This window comes from Scyliorhinus canicula, chromosome 8, assembly GCF_902713615.1.
Source record: "Scyliorhinus canicula chromosome 8, sScyCan1.1, whole genome shotgun sequence".
NCBI lineage: Eukaryota > Metazoa > Chordata > Chondrichthyes > Carcharhiniformes > Scyliorhinidae > Scyliorhinus > Scyliorhinus canicula.
The window spans coordinates 192122508-192139277 of record NC_052153.1 but is presented as its reverse complement, the minus strand read 5'-3'; the positions used below and the strand labels follow the sequence as shown (position 1 = coordinate 192139277).

At 50.2% G+C, this 16770-nt stretch overlaps 1 protein-coding gene across 2 annotated transcripts in view; it reads left to right on the top strand.

Moving 5' to 3' along the window:
* hmgcs1 (3-hydroxy-3-methylglutaryl-CoA synthase 1 (soluble)) overlaps positions 1 to 16770 on the top strand; it is a 71599-nt gene that overhangs the window by 48471 nt on the left and 6358 nt on the right. For both annotated transcript variants that reach the window (XM_038805919.1, XM_038805918.1), the window contains exons 2-7: positions 4755 to 5212; positions 6067 to 6192; positions 8091 to 8255; positions 9606 to 9774; positions 10492 to 10662; positions 11254 to 11486. In XM_038805919.1, coding sequence (XP_038661847.1) covers positions 4765 to 5212; positions 6067 to 6192; positions 8091 to 8255; positions 9606 to 9774; positions 10492 to 10662; positions 11254 to 11486 — 1312 coding nt within the window. In that variant the 5' untranslated portion in view covers positions 4755 to 4764. The remainder of the gene's footprint in view (positions 1 to 4754; positions 5213 to 6066; positions 6193 to 8090; positions 8256 to 9605; positions 9775 to 10491; positions 10663 to 11253; positions 11487 to 16770) is intronic.

Below are 16770 nucleotides of genomic sequence, written 5' to 3'. Positions count from 1 at the left end.
CAGTCTTTGCACCGTGTCGGGGTGCTGGGACACGCACAAAATGTTGGCTGTCGTGGTTCTAAGAGACGAAGAATTGAAGGTGGAATTAACAAGTGAATGAGATGGAATTTGACATGGGGCAGCAGTGTGATACATGTGAATGATGCTGATGGAGTGTCTTTTAGGGAAGGTCTGTGTACAGGTTACCCCGAGTCTGTGTATACACACAGCCTGTGTTTTAGGGAAAGTCTGTGTACAGGTTACCCCGAGTCTGTGTATACACACAGCCTGTGTTTTAGGGAGGGTCTGTGTACGGGTTACCCTGAGTCTCTATATACACACAGCCTGTGTTTTAGGGAAGGTCTGTGTACAGGTTACCCCGAGTCTGTGTATACACACAGCCTGTGTTTTAGGGAAGGTCTGTGTACAGGTTACCCCGAGTCTGTGTATACACACAGCCTGTGTTTTAGGGAAGGTCTGTGTACAGGTTACCCCGAGTCTGTGTATACACACAGCCTGTGTTTTAGGGAAGGTCTGTGTACAGGTTACCCCGAGTCTGTACATACGCACAGCCTGTATTTTAGAGATTCTGTGTGCGGGTTACCCCGAGTCTGTATATACACACAGCCTGTGTTTTAGAGAGGGTCTGTGTACGGGTTACCCCGAGTCTGTATATACACACAGCCTGTGTTTCAGGGAGGGTCTGTGTACGGGTTACCCTGAGTCTATACCGACAGCCTGTGTTTAAGGAGGTTGTTTAATGATGAGCGGCACGGTGGCACATTGGTTAGCACTGCTGCCCCCGGGTTCAATTCCGGCCTCCGGTGACTGTGTGGAGTCTGCACGTTCTCCCTGTGTCTGTGTGGGTTTCCTCCGGATGCTCCGGTTTCCTCCCACAGTCCAAAGATGTGCAGGGTAGGTGGCTTGGTCATGATAAATTGCCCCTTAGGGTACAAAGGATTAGGGTGGGTTACTGGGTTATGGGGATAGGATGGAGGCATGGGCTTAAGTAAGGTGCTATTTCCAAGGGCCAGTGCAGACTCGATGGACCGAATAACCTCCTGCACTGTAAATTCTGTGAAGTCTGTGCTTTAAGGAGGGCCCTGTGCTTTGAGGTGGGCCCTGTGCTTTGAGGAGGGCCCTGTGCTTTGAGGAGGGCCCTGTGCTTTGAGGAGGGCCCTGTGCTTTGAGGAGGGCCCTGTGCTTTGAGGAGGGCCCTGTGCTTTGAGGAGGGCCCTGTGCTTTGAGGAGGGCCCTGTGCTTTGAGGAGGGCCCTGTGCTTTGAGGAGGGCCCTGTGCTTTGGTTACACTGAGGCTGTATGACCAGCCTGGTTCAGATTGGGCCCTCCTCAAAGCACAGGGCCCTCCTCAAAGCACAGGGCCCTCCTCAAAGCACAGGGCCCTCCTCAAAGCACAGGGCCCTCCTCAAAGCACAGGGCCCTCCTCAAAGCACAGGGCCCTCCTCAAAGCACAGGGCCCTCCTCAAAGCACAGGGCCCTCCTCAAAGCACAGGGCCCTCCTCAAAGCACGTGTTGCAGGCTGTGGATTCCAGTTCTATGCCTTCAGCCTGCACTGGTTCTGTAAGTGAATGATCAGATTGTGTTCTCTGTCACTCCCTGGGCCTGTGATGAATTCTACATTCTGAGCCACAGTTTGCCGCCCCTTTCTGTGAGAAGTCGACTGGTAGCTGGTTTAGCACACTGGGCTAAATCGCTGGCTTTTAAAGCAGACCAAGGCAGGCCAGCAGCGCGGGTTCAATTCCCGTACCAGCCTCCCCGAACAGGCGCCGGAATGTGGCGACCAAGGGCTTTTCACAGTAATTTCATTTCTTGTGACAATAAACGCATTTCATTTTGATGTTCTGTTAAACGTGCCAGCTCGCACTAGACCTTGTGCATGGCACAGGTTCTATGCAGTCAGATGTGGAACTGCGCTGGGTAGGGTTTAATCCATTGTCCCTGGGGCTGGGCCCTGCCCTGTGTCTGAGTGGATGGATAGAAATGGCACCGACAAATCCACCGACAGCTGGGAGCCAAGTCATTGCAGAGATAAAAGTACCCTCTGCCGTATTGATTCAGCTGATCCAAGTCCATGAGTAGATGGATTTCGCAGACGCGATGCTTGGTCTGAATTGTGTTAAATTAGTTAATCGGTGTAGGAGAGACCGAGGATGGCAGATCCACCCCCCCCCCCCCCCCCCCCCCCCCCCCCCCCCCGCCTCATTTTAGCAGGGGAGAAATGACTGCCCAGATAGAAATTGAGCTTGGCTGTGATGCTCCTTGTGGTTAAATTGCCAGCAGGCACTTGCTCCCCGAACCACGCAAACAAATGACTTGGGAGCAGAGTTAGGCCACTCGGCCCATCGAGTGTGCTCCGCCATTCAATCATGGCTGATATTTTCTCATCCCCATTCTCCTGCCTTCTCCCCATAACCCCTGATCCCCTGATTAATCAAGAACCTATCTATCTCTGTTTTAAAGACACTCAGTGATTTGGCCTCCACAGCCTTCTGCGGCAAAGAGTTCCACAGATTCACCACCCTCTGTCTGAAGAAATTCCTCCTCATCTCTGTTTTAAAGATTGTCCCTTTAGTCTGAGATGGTGTCCTCTGGTTCTAGTTTTTCCCCCACAAGTGGAAAACTGTGTCCAGTTTTGGGCCCCACATCTCAGGAAGGACATACTGGCACTGGAGCGTGTCCAGCGGAGATTCACACGGATGATCCCTGGAATGGCGGGTCTAACATATGATGAACGGCTGAGGATCCTGGGATTGTATTCATTGGAGTTTAGAAGGTTAAGGGGAGATCTAATAGAAACTTACAAGATAATACATGGCTTAGAAAGGGTGGACGCAAAGAAACTGTTTCCGTTAGGCGAGGAGACGAGGACCCGTGGGCACAGCCTTAGAATTAGAGGGGGTAAATTCAGAACAGAAATGCGGAGACATTTCTTCAGCCAGAGAGTGGTGGGCCTGTGGAATTCATTGCCGCGGAGTGCAGTGGAGGCAGGGACGCTAAATGGCTTCAAGGCAGAGATAGATAAATTCTTGATGTCGCGAGGAATTAAGGGCTACGGGGAGAATGCTGGTAGGTGGAGTTGTAATGCCCAACAGCCATGATTGAATGGCGGAGTGGACTCGATGGGCCGAATGGCCTTACTTCCACTCCTATGTCTTATGGTCTTATCCTCTCCACATCCACTCTATCCAGGCCTCGCAGTATCCTGTAAGTTTCAATAAGATCCACCCTCATCCTTCTAAACTCCAACGAGTACAGACCCAGAGTCCTCAACCGTTCCTCACACGACAAGTTCTTCATTCCAGGGATCATCCTTGTGAACGAGGCAGGTGGCACCCAGGTGCCATGATCCCTACAGCTGCGGCGTCTTCACCAGAGGCGAGCGAGGGAGGTTTGTGGAGGAGAGCTATGATTCACTTTAATCACACCCAGTCCCCATTCACCCAATATCGAATTCTGAATGGCACTGCAGGGATTGCTTTTGAACACGGTCGCTATCCTTGCGCAATTGCGTCTGGTGTTGTAGAGTGAGAAATGAATCATGTGACTCTTATTCATGCACAGACATGCTGAATCTGACCGGTGTTGAATGTACAGACATGTAACTGGGTTATAGTCAAAGACTCCTCCCACCCATGCTATTCTCTCTTCCAACTTCTTCTATCAGACAGAAGATACAAAAGTTTGAGAACACGCACAAACTGATTCAAAATCAGCTTCTTCCCCGCTGTTACTAGACTCCGGAATGGCCGTCTTATGGACGAACTGATCTTCCTACACACATTCTCTGCAGTTTCAGCACTTATACTGTATGCTTCGCCCACTGTCTATGTTTATCTATTTTCATTATGTACCCTCATGTATACGTGACAATTAATCAGGGAGTGGGCACTCACTGAGGGACAGTTCCTGTAGGTGCTGACTCTCCCTGGGGGACAGTTCCTGAAGGTGCTGACTCTCCCTGAGGGACAGTTCCTGAAGGTGCTGACTCTCACTGGGGGACAGTTCCTGAAGGTGCAGACTCTCACTGGGGGACAGTCCCTGAAGGTGCTGACTCTCACTGGGGGACAGTTCCTGAAGGTGCTGACTCTCACTGGGGGACAGTTCCTGAAGGTGCTGACTCTCACTGGGGGACAGTTCCTGAAGGTGCTGACTCTCACTGGGGGACAGTTCCTGAAGGTGCAGACTCTCACTGGGGGACAGTCCCTGAAGGTGCTGACTCTCACTGGGGGACAGTTCCTGAAGGTGCTGACTCTCACTGGGGGACAGTTCCTGAAGGTGCTGACTCTGACTGGGGGACAGTTCCTGAAGGTGCTGACTCTCACTGGGGGACAGTTCCTGAGGGTGCTGACTCTCCCTGAGGGACAGTTCCTGAAGGTGCTGACTCTCCCTGAGGGACAGTTCCTGAAGGTGCTGACTCTCACTGGGGGACAGTTCCTGAGGGTGCTGACTCTCACTGGGACACAGTTCCTGAAGGTGCTGACTCTCACTGGGACACAGTTCCTGAGGGTGCTGACTCTCACTGGGACACAGTTCCTGAAGGTGCTGATCTCACTGGGACACAGTTCCTGAGGGTGCTGACGCTCACTGGGGGACAGTTACTGAAGGTGCTGATTCTCACTGGGGCAATTTTTATATTGCAGGAAATCTGAACCCAGTTTATGTAACTCATAATTCATCGTTTGGTGATCTGTGAATGTTTTTGTTGAGCAATTATCTCCGAGACACTTTTTTACAGTGATTTTCCTTTCTCTGCAGTCTTTCCACGATGCCTGGATCACTTCCTGCCAATGCTGAAGCCGGCTGGCCCAAGGATGTTGGAATCCTTGCCCTGGAAATCTACTTCCCGTCTCAGTTCGTGGAGCAGACCGAGCTGGAGAAGTTTGATGGAGTTGACGCGGGCAAGTATACCGTGGGCCTGGGGCAGTCGAGGATGGGCTTCTGCTCCGACCGCGAGGACATCAACTCCCTGTGCCTGACCGCTGTACACCGGCTGATGGAGAGGAACAACCTCCCGTACGAGAGCATCGGGCGGCTGGAGGTGGGAACGGAGACCATTATCGACAAGTCCAAGGCGGTGAAGACTGTCCTTATGCAGCTATTTGAGGAATCTGGGAACACAGACATTGAGGGCATCGACACCACCAACGCCTGTTACGGGGGAACCGCTGCACTCTTCAACTCTGTCAACTGGGTGGAATCCAGTTCCTGGGATGGTGAGTCCATACCCCCCTGGCCACGGTTCAGAAACCCTTTCCTCTCTCTCAGCTTTGTGAAATGCTAGCTTGGGTTTGATCCACTCTCGGGGGAATGGATTCAACGGGACGTACTTGCCTTATTAATGAGCCTTTCATGTTTGCAGCACTTGTCAAATTATGGCGGCCAATTCAATATTTTTCACGTACAATCAGTTTTGTAGAATTTATTCCTAGAATTTAAAGTGCAGAAGGAGGCCATTCGGCCCATCGAGTCTGCACCGGCCCATAGAAAGAACATCCCACCTAAGCCCACACCTCCACCCTATCCCAGTAACCCCACCTAACCTTTTGGACACTAGGGGGCAATTCAGCACGGCCAGTCCACCTAACCTGCACACCTTTGGACTGTGGGAGGAAACCGGAGCACCCGGAGGAAACCCACGCAGACACAGCGAGAACGTGCAGACTCCGCACAGACAGCCACCCGAGGCTGGAATTGAACCCTGGTCCCTGGAGCTGTGAAGCAACAGTGCTAACCACTGTGCCACCCTAACGTGGGTACAGATATCTCCCAGAGCTGACACGTTCTCCCAGCAGATATATCCTCCTAGAGACAAGGGGATGTATGTGTCAATCATACACACACCTACATCACCTATGATGGCTGTGTATAGATCAATACGAGGTTGCACATTTTAGTCGGAGGATTGTTTTGGTGGCTGTGGTTTGGAAAATGCCATTCCGACGCTGTATTCATGATATGTTTATGTTGTTGTGAGATGTGACTTATTGCTGTTTGAGGGGTGTGGGGGGCACCTTACGGTATTGTCAGTTGAATTTGACCCACTCTTGTGCTGTCATTGACTTTGCAGGGCGCTACGCACTGGTTGTTGCTGGTGATATCGCCGTCTACGCTACTGGGAGCGCCCGTCCCACAGGTGGTGCGGGTGCCATCGCAATGTTGGTCGGTCCCAATGCTCCACTGGGATTTGAGCGAGGTACGTCAGTGCACAGAACTCCATGAATACAGGGTACACGGTGCCTTCAGCTTCCCAGCAAGGCCTCCAGCATCTTTCAAAATACGTGCAGGCTAATTAATAATAGCAATGAGTTGCATTTCAACACCGCCTTTCACAATCGAAGACGATTCTGAAACCCATTACAGCCCACACAATACCTTTGATATGTAATCACTGCTGGACCACAGAAACACAGCAGCGAACCTGCACACAGCACCCCTCCTCCCCCAAATAATCCCCTGCAATCTGGGGTCAAGGAGGCAGAAACAACTGTTGCATTTCTGTTTCAATACCAGCAGGTGGTGATATTACACCTCATTCCGTTAAACAGCCGAGTCTGGTTTAAGATTCTGTTAATTTGCATTAGTCCGCAATTTGAAGCTTTGTGCGATTTGTTTTTCTGTTTTCTCTGATTCCTGCCTTATTTATTCAATGGACAATAATCTGCACACTGTTCAGGGCTGTGCTGAGGAGTTTAGAAACTCACTTTCTATGGTGTATTTTGCAATCTTTTTCAAAGGGAATGGATTATAAAAATAGGGAAGTCCTGCTAAAACTATACAAGGGACTAGTTAGACCACACCTGGAATACTGTGAACAGTTTTGGTCCCTTGTCTATGGAAATCCCGGCATTGGAGGCAGTGCAGAGAAGGTTCACTAGGTTGATCCCGGGTGTGGAGGGATTTTATATTGAGGAGAGGTTGTGTAGGTTGGGCCTGTGCTCGTTTAGAAGAATTGGAGGCGATCGTATTGAAACATAGAAAATAGGTGTCTTTTGAGTCGGCATCACCATTCAATATGATCTAGGCTGATCATGAAAAGTCAGTATCCCACTCCCGCTTTCTCATTGGAGATTAGAAGAATGAGAGGCGACCTTATTGAGACATATCGTTTATTCTCAGGAGGTTTGACGGGGTCGATGCTGAGAGGTTGTTTCCTCTTGTGGGAGAGTCTCTGACCGGAGGGGATAATCTCAGAGTAAGGGGTTGCCCATTTAATCACAGAATCATAGAATTTACAAGAAGGAGGCCATTTGGCCCATCAAGTTTGCACTTGGAAAGAGCACCCTACCTAAGACCACGCCTCCACCCTACCCCAGTAACCCCACCTAACCTTTTTGGACACTATGGGCAATTTAGAATGGCCAATCCACCTAACCTGCACATCTTTGGACTGAGGGAGGAACCCATGCAAACACGGGGAGAACATGCAGAGTCCGCACAGTGACCAGAGACAGAGCTGAGGAGGAATTTCTTCTCTCTGAGGGGAGTGAATCTGTGGAATTCTTTACTGTAGAAGCTGGGTCGATAAGTATGTTCAAGGCTGAGACAGACAGATTTTTAATCAGTGAGGGAATCGAGGGTTATGGGGATAAGGCGGGAAAGGGTTATATCAGATCAGCCATGATCTCATTCGATGGGCCGAGTGGCCTCATTCTGCTCCGATGTCTTATGGTCTTGCCTCGTCTTGACTTGTAATGTCGGAAACCCGGCAATTAATTTCTGTTCTTGGCTGAGGGATAAATATTAGCGAGGGCAAGGAAAAAGGTCCTGTTCCTTTCAGTTAGATCTCTGACATCTACCTGATAGGGCAGACGGTTCAACATGCATTCTGAAAGGCAGTACCTCCAACAGTGCAGCACTCCCTCAGTGCTGCACTGGAGTGCTAACCTAGGTTATGTGTTTGAGTATCTATTTGAATATCTGGAGTGGGATTTGAAGCCGTGACCTGACTTGAGAGGTGAGGGCACATCAGCGCTCTATCTCTCATTCAGCACGATGTGAATGAGCTGTGTGCGCGCTGCTGGATGGTTGTTCGCTGTCTTCAGCGTCCCAAGGTTTGTGAATGCGATGGCTGACTGTATCCATCATTCGTAGGTCTGCGGGGAACGCACATGCAGCACGCGTATGATTTCTACAAGCCGGACATGGTGTCAGAGTACCCTGTGGTGGATGGGAAACTTTCGATTCAATGCTACCTCAGTGCGCTGGACCATTGCTACAGCGTTTACTGCAACAAGTACCAGGCACAGAAACAGAAAGGTGAGTCACTGTGTTCAGCTGCCTGGGATTGGGGGGGACCTTGACAAAATGACTCCAGTCAATCTTACTGATTCCCAGGTGCCCCCTGCTGGGGCAGTTTGACCCTTGCATCTCTCCCCACCCCTCGATGAAAACAGTTTGCAAACCAATCACAACTGGTGATGAGATATTGTCGGTGTCTTTGCATATTGAAAATAATTTCCTCAGAATTATCCACCGAAAGGTGGCAGGAGGGTTATTCATAGAATCTCGACAGTGCAGAAGGAGGCTTTTGGGCCCATCGAGTCTCCACCGATCCTTCGAAAGAGCCACCCACCCTATCCCCATAACCTAACCTGCACACCGTAGGACACTAAGGCGCAATTTAGCATTGCCAATCCGGAGGAAGCGGGAGCACCCGGAGGAAACCCACACGCAGACACAGGGAGAACGGGCAAACTCCACACAGTCACCCAAGGCTGGAATTGAACCCGGGTCCCTGGTGCTGCGAGGTAGCAGTGCTAACCACTGTGCCACCATGCTGCCCATGAACTTTGAGCGTGGAGCATTTATTCAGAATCAGTTACTCCAAAAGCAAGTCCATCACAGTGCAAAGCTCAATCTACCCTGTCCCCATCAAACACTCCCAGGACAGGTACATCACAGGGTTAGATACAGAGTAAAGCTCCCTCTACACTGTCCCCATCAAACACTCCTAGGACAGGTACAGCACGGAGTTAGATACAGAGTAAAGCTCCCTCTACACTGTCCCCGTCAAACACTCCCAGGACAGGTACAGCACGGGGTTCGATACAGAATAAAGCTCCCTCTACACTGTCCCCATCAAACAATCCTAGGACAGGTACAGCACGGGGTTCGATACAGAATAAAGCTCATTCTATCCTACCAACCATGTACGAGGAAAACCATTGAACTGATTTTCCACATCAGCTGGGTCTGACGTGCATAGAGACCATTTTACCCTGTTACCCAAATTGTAAATACTGGATGTCTGCCGATGTTTGTTTGAGATGGAGTGTACGCATTATCAAACTAAATTTATACAACTGAAACATTTAGTACTGTTTGTAATCCAGCCCCCTTTGATATTGAGACTAACATTCCATTAGGTCTTCTGATTTATTGTGATGGTTTTAATTGAAACATGAGGCAATCCCGAGTGTATGGGACGTGCTGGCTGCACCAGTTGCTCCTTTATGCCTGATATCTATCCTTCCTATGGAAATGTGATTCGATTGTGGAGTTGACTGCACTGTTTCCCACACGGGAGCACTTGGTGCTGACACTGGGCCCAAATGAATTCAATCTCTGGCCCACATCAGTAATCTGTTGCCCTTTTTTTCCCCACAGAGGGTAGCGATGCTCGCTTTACTCTGCAGGACTTTAACTACATGGTGTTCCACACCCCCTACTGCAAACTGGTCCAGAAATCTGTGGGCCGGCTGCTTCTCGACGATTTCCTGCGTGACCCCAACCCCAACACCCAGAGTGGTACCTTCGCTGGCCTTGAGGCCTTCAGGTGAGTGGCTTTGCTATCTTCCTGTCAGCCAAGTACTGATTCCCGGAGAAGTCAGCGGCTAGGAGGTCTACCTTAAAAGAACAAAGAAAAGTACAGCACAGGAACGGGCCCTTCAACCCTCCGAGCCTGCCCCGACAATGCTGCCCCTCTAAACTAAAATTTTCTACACTTCCGGGGTCCGTATCCCTCTATTCCCATCTTATTCATGTATTTGTCTTGACTCCCCCTTAAACGTCACTATCGTCCCTGCTTCCACCACCTCCTCCAGCAGCGAGTTCCTCTGTGTAAAAAAACTTGCCTCGTACATCTCCTCTAAACCTTGCCCCTCGCACCTTAAACCTATGCTTCTTAGTAATTGACCCCTCTACCCTGGGGAAAAGCCTCTGACTATCCACTCTGTCTATGCCCCTCATAATTTTGTAGACCTCTATCAGGTCGCCCCTCAACCTCCATTGTTCCAGTGAGATCAAGCCAAGTTTATCCAACCTCTCCTCGTTGCTAAGATCTTGCCCAAGTCTATACCTTTCTAGACCCAGCTTTCCAAACCCATCATGATAATCTTATTAATTCCCTTAATATTTGTAATGGCCTCAATCGCATCAACCAGTAATCAGCTATTCTCAAGGAGAGGTCCACGCTAGCCGATGCAATCGGTACTCAGGATTTAACCCTTCGAACCTCATTCTGGGATTAAGGTGCTCCCTGTTTCATTCGCAGAGATGTAAAGCTGGAGGACACATACTTTGACCGGGACGTGGAGAAAGCTTTCCTGAAGGCGAGCGCCGACATCTTTAAGCAGAAGACACAACCCTCGCTGATGGTCTCCAACCAGAATGGCAACATGTACACGCCTTCCGTCTATGGCTGCCTATCCGCCATCTTGGGCCAGTAAGTACCCTCCTCCGTCCCCTCTTTCCACCCCCACCTGCCTCAGCTCCCTGACCCGCTCTTCTCCCCCCCCTACCCCCGTGCCTCAGCTCCCTGACCCACTCTCCCCTCCCACCCCCCCCCCACCGTGCCTCAGCTCCTTTACCCACCCCCTGACCCGCTCCACCCCCACCCCCCCCGTGCCTCAGCTCCCTGACCCGCTCCCCCTACCCGTGCCTCAGCTCCCTGACCCGCTCTCTCTTCACCCCCCCGTGCCTCAGCTCCTTGACCCGCCCCCTGACCCGCTCCCTCTACCCGTGCCTCAGCTCCCTGACCCGCTCTCCCTACCCGTGCCTCAGCTCCCTGACCCGCTCTTCTCTCCCCCCCCCCCCCCCGCCCCGTGCCTCAGCTCCCTGACCCGCCCCCCGCCCCGTGCCTCAGCTCCCTGACCCGCTCCCCCCTACCCGTGCCTCAGCTCCCTGACCTCTCTCTTTCCCCCCCCCGTGCCTCAGCTCCCTGACCCGCTCCCCCTACCCGTGCCTCAGCTCCCTGACCCGCTCTGCGCCCGCTGGTACTCTCGGCAGTGAGTGACGCCAGTTTCTCGTCCCACAGGCGCTCTGCCCAGCAGCTCGCTGGCCAGAGGATTGGTCTGTTCTCCTACGGCTCGGGATTCGCTGCGACCCTGTACTCACTCCGCGTGACGCAGGACGCGACGCCGGGCTCTGCGCTGGACAAGCTGGTGGCGAGTCTGGCGGACCTTCAGGTCAGGCTGGATTCCCGAAAGAAGGTGTCACCAGAAGCATTCGCCACCAGCATGAAGCTGAGGGAGGAGACCCACCACTTGGGTAAGATCATCCAACGCTTCAGACATTGTCATTTATATTGGCGGGGGGGGGGGCATTATTTTTAAAAATTAAGGGTGCAGTGAATTCTGTTGTCTGTTTTCTGTCAAACTGTTAGAGCAGCGGCTGTAGATAGCTCGGCGGACCCCAGCTCAGCCCCTGTTGTCGGGTGTGCTGATATTTAATGGCGGGCGGCGTTGGTGGTTGGGGGGGGGGGTTAGAGTCACTTGTTTTTGTCTTGCAGCAGTGCACCAGAGGTCATCTGTTCAATCCCCACTACAGGTGAGGTGCATTCAATCTATCTGGTCACCTATAGACTGTGCGGAATCATCAGCAAACACTGCCGGATTGTCATCAATGGGTTACGCATACCCTGGCTGACCTACATGTGATTTTCATAGAACCCACACTGCTTCCCTCAGACCCCATCGAAAGGAAAATCATGCGCACAGCTGAATAGGGAGCAGGAGCACTGGCTGGTTCCAATTATTCCTTTCCTCCCCAACCCATGGAGTGCAGGGAAAAACTGAGGGTATTTAATTCTTGCACCGTTTATCCTCTGCATGGATTTCCTCCGGGTGCTCCGGTTTCCTTACATAAGTCCCAAAAGACGTGCTGTTAGGTGAATTGAACATTCTGCATTTTCCCTCAGTGTACCCGAACAGGCCCCGGAATGTGGCGACTAGGGGATTTTCAAAGTAACTTCATTGCAGTGTTAATGTAAGCCGACTTGTGACCAATAATAAAGATTATTATATCTTCTTCAAACTTCTCCGTATTGAATGCCAATAATCCTCTCTGGGGAAGGGATTTCCACAGACTAACACCCCTGTCCATCTGAAAAGGACGGCCCCTTTATTTGCAAACCATGTCCCCAGTTCTATTCTCTCTCACAAGATGACCATCCGGCAGTATTTGCTGATGATTCCCCACAGTCTATAAGTGACCAGATAGATTGAATGCACCTCACCTGTAGTGGGGATTTAACGGATGACCTCAGTTTCTCCGGCCACGTCACAAACACTCTGAAGCTGCTCTGATACTGTGTCTGTCAGGCCTCGGAGCCAGGAACACCACTTGCTTCACAGGCCTGAGCTGGCTCAGTTTAATACTGAGGGGGTGCTGCACTGTTGGAGGTGCCCTCTTTCAGACTAATGTTAAATCAAGGCTTTGTTTGCCCCCTTGAGTAGACCATTCAGCCTAATCAAACCTGCACAACTATTCAATAGGATTATGGCTGATCTGGTTGTGGTCTCGACTTCACTTTAATGTCTGAAGGGGATAGTGCGATAGTGAAGGGGACTGTCAGAGAATACAGCAGAATATAGATAGATTGGAGAAATGGCAGATGGAATTCAATCCGGGCAAATGCGATGTGATGCATTTTGGAAGATCCAATTCAAGAGCCAACTATACGGTAAATGAAAAAGCCCTGGGGAAAATTGATGTACAGAGAGATCTGGGTGTTCAGGTCCATTGTACCCTGAAGGTGGCTGCGCAGGTCGATAGAGTGGTTAAGAAGGCATATGGCACGCTTTCCTTCATCGGAAGGGGTATTGAGTTGGCAGGTCATGTTACTTTGGTTCGACCACATTTGGAATACTGCGTACAGTTCTGGTCGTTTAGCACACTGGGCTAAATCGCTGGCTTTGAAAGCAGGCCAGCAGCACGGTTCGATTCCCGTAACTGCCTCCCCGAACAGGCGCCGGAATGTGGCAACTAGGGGCTTTTCACAGTAACTTCATTTGAAGCGTGACCATAAGCGATTTTCATTTCATTTCATTACCAAAAGGATGTGGATGCTTTGGAGAAGGTGCAGAGAAGGTTCACCAGGATGTTGCCTGGTATGGAGGGCGCTAGCTATGAAGAGAGGTTGATTAGATTCGGATTATTTTCATTAGAAAGACAGAGGTTGAGGGGGGACCTCGTTGAGGTCTACAAAATCATGAGAGGTATAGACAAGGTGGATAGCAAGAAGCTTTTTCCCAGAGTGAGGGACTCAATTACTAGGGGTCACGAGTTCAAGGTGAGAAGGGAAAAGTTTAAGGGAGATATGCGTGGAAAGTTCTTTACGCAGAAGGTGGTGGGTGCCTGGAACGCATTGCCGGTGGAGGTGGTAGAGGCGGGCACGATAGCGTCATTTAAGATGTATCTAGACAGATACATGAATGGGCAGGGAGCAGAGGGATACAGATCCTTAGAAAATAGGCGACAGTTTTGGATAGAGGATCTGGATCGGCGCAGGCTTGGAGGGCCGAAGGGCCTGTTCCTGTGCTGTAATTTTTCTTTGTTCTTTGTCTGACCCCCCCCCCCCCCCCCCCACCCCCATAACCCTGGGCTATGTTGTCAATCGGGAATCTGTCCATCTGATTCCTGACAATATTCACTGACCCAGCCCTCTCTACACTCTGGGGAAGGGATTTCCACAGACTAACACCCCAGTCCATCTGAAAAGGACGGCCCCTTTATTTGCAAACCATGTCCCCAGTTCTATTCTCTCTCACAAGAGGAAACATCCTTCTGTAACGCACTCTGGCAAATCCCCTGTTTCGATAATGCCCTTTCGGCTATCTAAGGCCCAGTGGGTATAAGCCCAAACTGTCCAGCCAGGAATGAATCAAGCAAACCTTCTCTGATTCAATTCTAACCCTTTTCAAATAAGGAGACCAAAACTGTATACCGTATTCTAGATGTGGTCTCATCAAGGGCCCTGTACAGCTGAAGTAAAAGTTTGCTGTTTTTATATTCCATTCCCCTTGCAGAAATCACCAATGTACTGTTTGCCAGCCTAATGTATTGTTGTACCTGCATACTGTACACCCAAGTCCCTCTTGTTCCTGCACCCCCTTTAGAATTGTACCTCTATTTCACACTGTCTCCATGGCGGCACAGTGGTTAGCACGGTTGCTTCACACGCAAGGGACCTGGGTTTGATTCCCGGCTTGGGTCACTCTCTCTGCGGAGTCTGCACGTTCTCCCCGTGTCTGCGTGGGTTTCCTCCGGGTGCTCTGGTTTCCTCCCACAAGTCCCGAAAGATGTGCTGTTAGGCGAATTGGACATTCTGAATTCTCCCTCAGTGTACCCGAACAGGCGCCGGAGTGTGGCGACTAGGGGCTTTTCACAGTAACTTCATTGCAGTGTTAATGTAAGTCTACTTGTGACCAATAATAAAGATTATTATATCTTCTTCAAACTTCTCCCAATTGACACGTCATCCGCCACCTGCCCGCCCACTCCTTCAACTTGTCTCAGTCCCTTTTGAAGTTCTACACTGTCCTCCTCATGGGTCACAACGTTGCCAAGTTTCGTATCGTCTGCAAACTTTGAAATTGCCCGCTGTACACCAAGTTCAAGGTCATTAATATATTTTAGGAAAGGCAAAGGTGCCAACACTGACCGTTGGGGAACTACAAACCTTCCTCCAGCCTGGAAAACGTCCATTAACCATTACACTCTGTCTCCTGTTACCCAGCTAATTCCCTATCCATGTTGCTACTGTCCCTTTTATTCCAGACCTTTGCTCGCAAGTGGGGCGCTCGATCAAATAACCTTACGGAAGTCCCTCTCTGTTACCTCATCAAAAAGAACTCCAGCAAGTTAGTTAAACATGACTTTCTCTTTCAGAAATCCGTGCAGCTTTCCCTTCATGAACCTGCATTTGTCCAGGTGACTATTAACTAAATCCTGAATTGTTGTTTCTGGAGGTTTCCCATCACCCAAGCTAAAATGATTCAATTGTTGTTTCTAGGCTTTTCTTTCTACCCTTTTTTGAACAAGGGTGTAACGCTTGCAATTCTCTGGCACCCAGCCCTGAGCCTCAGGAAAACTGGAAATTGCGGAGCACTGGCCATAATTTTCCACTTTCGCTCCCCTCAGTATCCTAGGGTACTTCTCATCCCGTTCCGTTACCTTATCAACTCCTAAGTGCAGGCAGCCTGTCCAATCTCACCTCCTGTTCAGTTTCCAATCCATCTAGTGTCTGAATTACCTCCCCTTTCACCATGGCCTGGATAGCATCTTCTCCCTTGGTAAAGACAGATGCAAAGTATTAATTTAATACCTCAGCCACGCCCCTTGCCACCATGTGTAAATCCTCTTCTTGGTCCCTCCTCAGCCATACTCTTCCTTTTGTCATTTTTGCTACTTCTTTTTAATACAATGCAGAAAGAGGCCTTTCGGCCCATCAAGTCTGCATGGCACCCTCCATCGGCCCATGCCTCTGCTCCATTCCTGTAATCCCACCTAACCTTTACCAGTATGCCCATAGAAGACTTTGGGATTCCCTTTTATCTTAACTGCCAGTCTATTTGTCTGATACTCCGTTATATATTCTACCTGACATCTTCCATAAACACACTTTTTCCTTCTCTATCTCTTTTGTCACCCCGGGGTGCTGTGGATTTGTTTGCCAGACCTGTCCCTTCCGATGTACAAAATGACTGCTCCTGAATCCTCGACGAAGGTACCCATTGCCCAGCTACCTTTTCCCCAGCCAACCTTTAACTTTAATGGAATGCGAACAGATCTGAACGGAATAAATTGAAGGTGGCTTCCCCCCCCCCCGCCCACCCCAGTTAATTATTTGTACTCTGGAAGTGTTCTTTGTCTTTTTCCATGTTCAGCCTAAACCTTGTGATCCAGTGATCACTGTCCCCAAAATGATCTACCCGGCCCACCTCATTTCCAAGAACCAGGTCCAACAGTGCCTCCTGCCTTGTTGGACTGGAAACACATTTCTGTCGAAGGATTTCCTGAACACACTCCAGAGACTCTTGTCCCTCTCTGCTTTTGTAAAAAAAATATTTTTATTCTCCTTTTTCACATTTTCTCCCAACTTTGCACCCACCAACAATAAACAATAATCAGTAATGAATATAATGTCAATCCCCATATCAATAACAACGATCCCATCCTCCCACCAAACCCCCAAACATTAGCCCGCATGTTAACATAAACAAATAAAAAGGAATCAGGAATCGCCCATAGTCACCATTAACACATACAGTCTCTCCCCCCCCCCCCCCCCCCCCCAACTAATGTTTGATGTTATCCAATTCTTGAAAGTGCATAGTGAATAACGCCCATGAATTGTAGAACCCCTCCAGCCTTCCTCTCAGTTCAAACTTAACCTTCTCACGAGTCAAGAATTCCAGGAGGTCCCCCCGCCATGCCAGGGCACAGGATGGAGAGGTTGATCTCCATCCCGACAGGATCTGCCTTCGGGCAATCAACGAGGCGAAAGCTACAACATCTGCCTCCGTACCCGTTTCCAACCCCGGATGGTCCG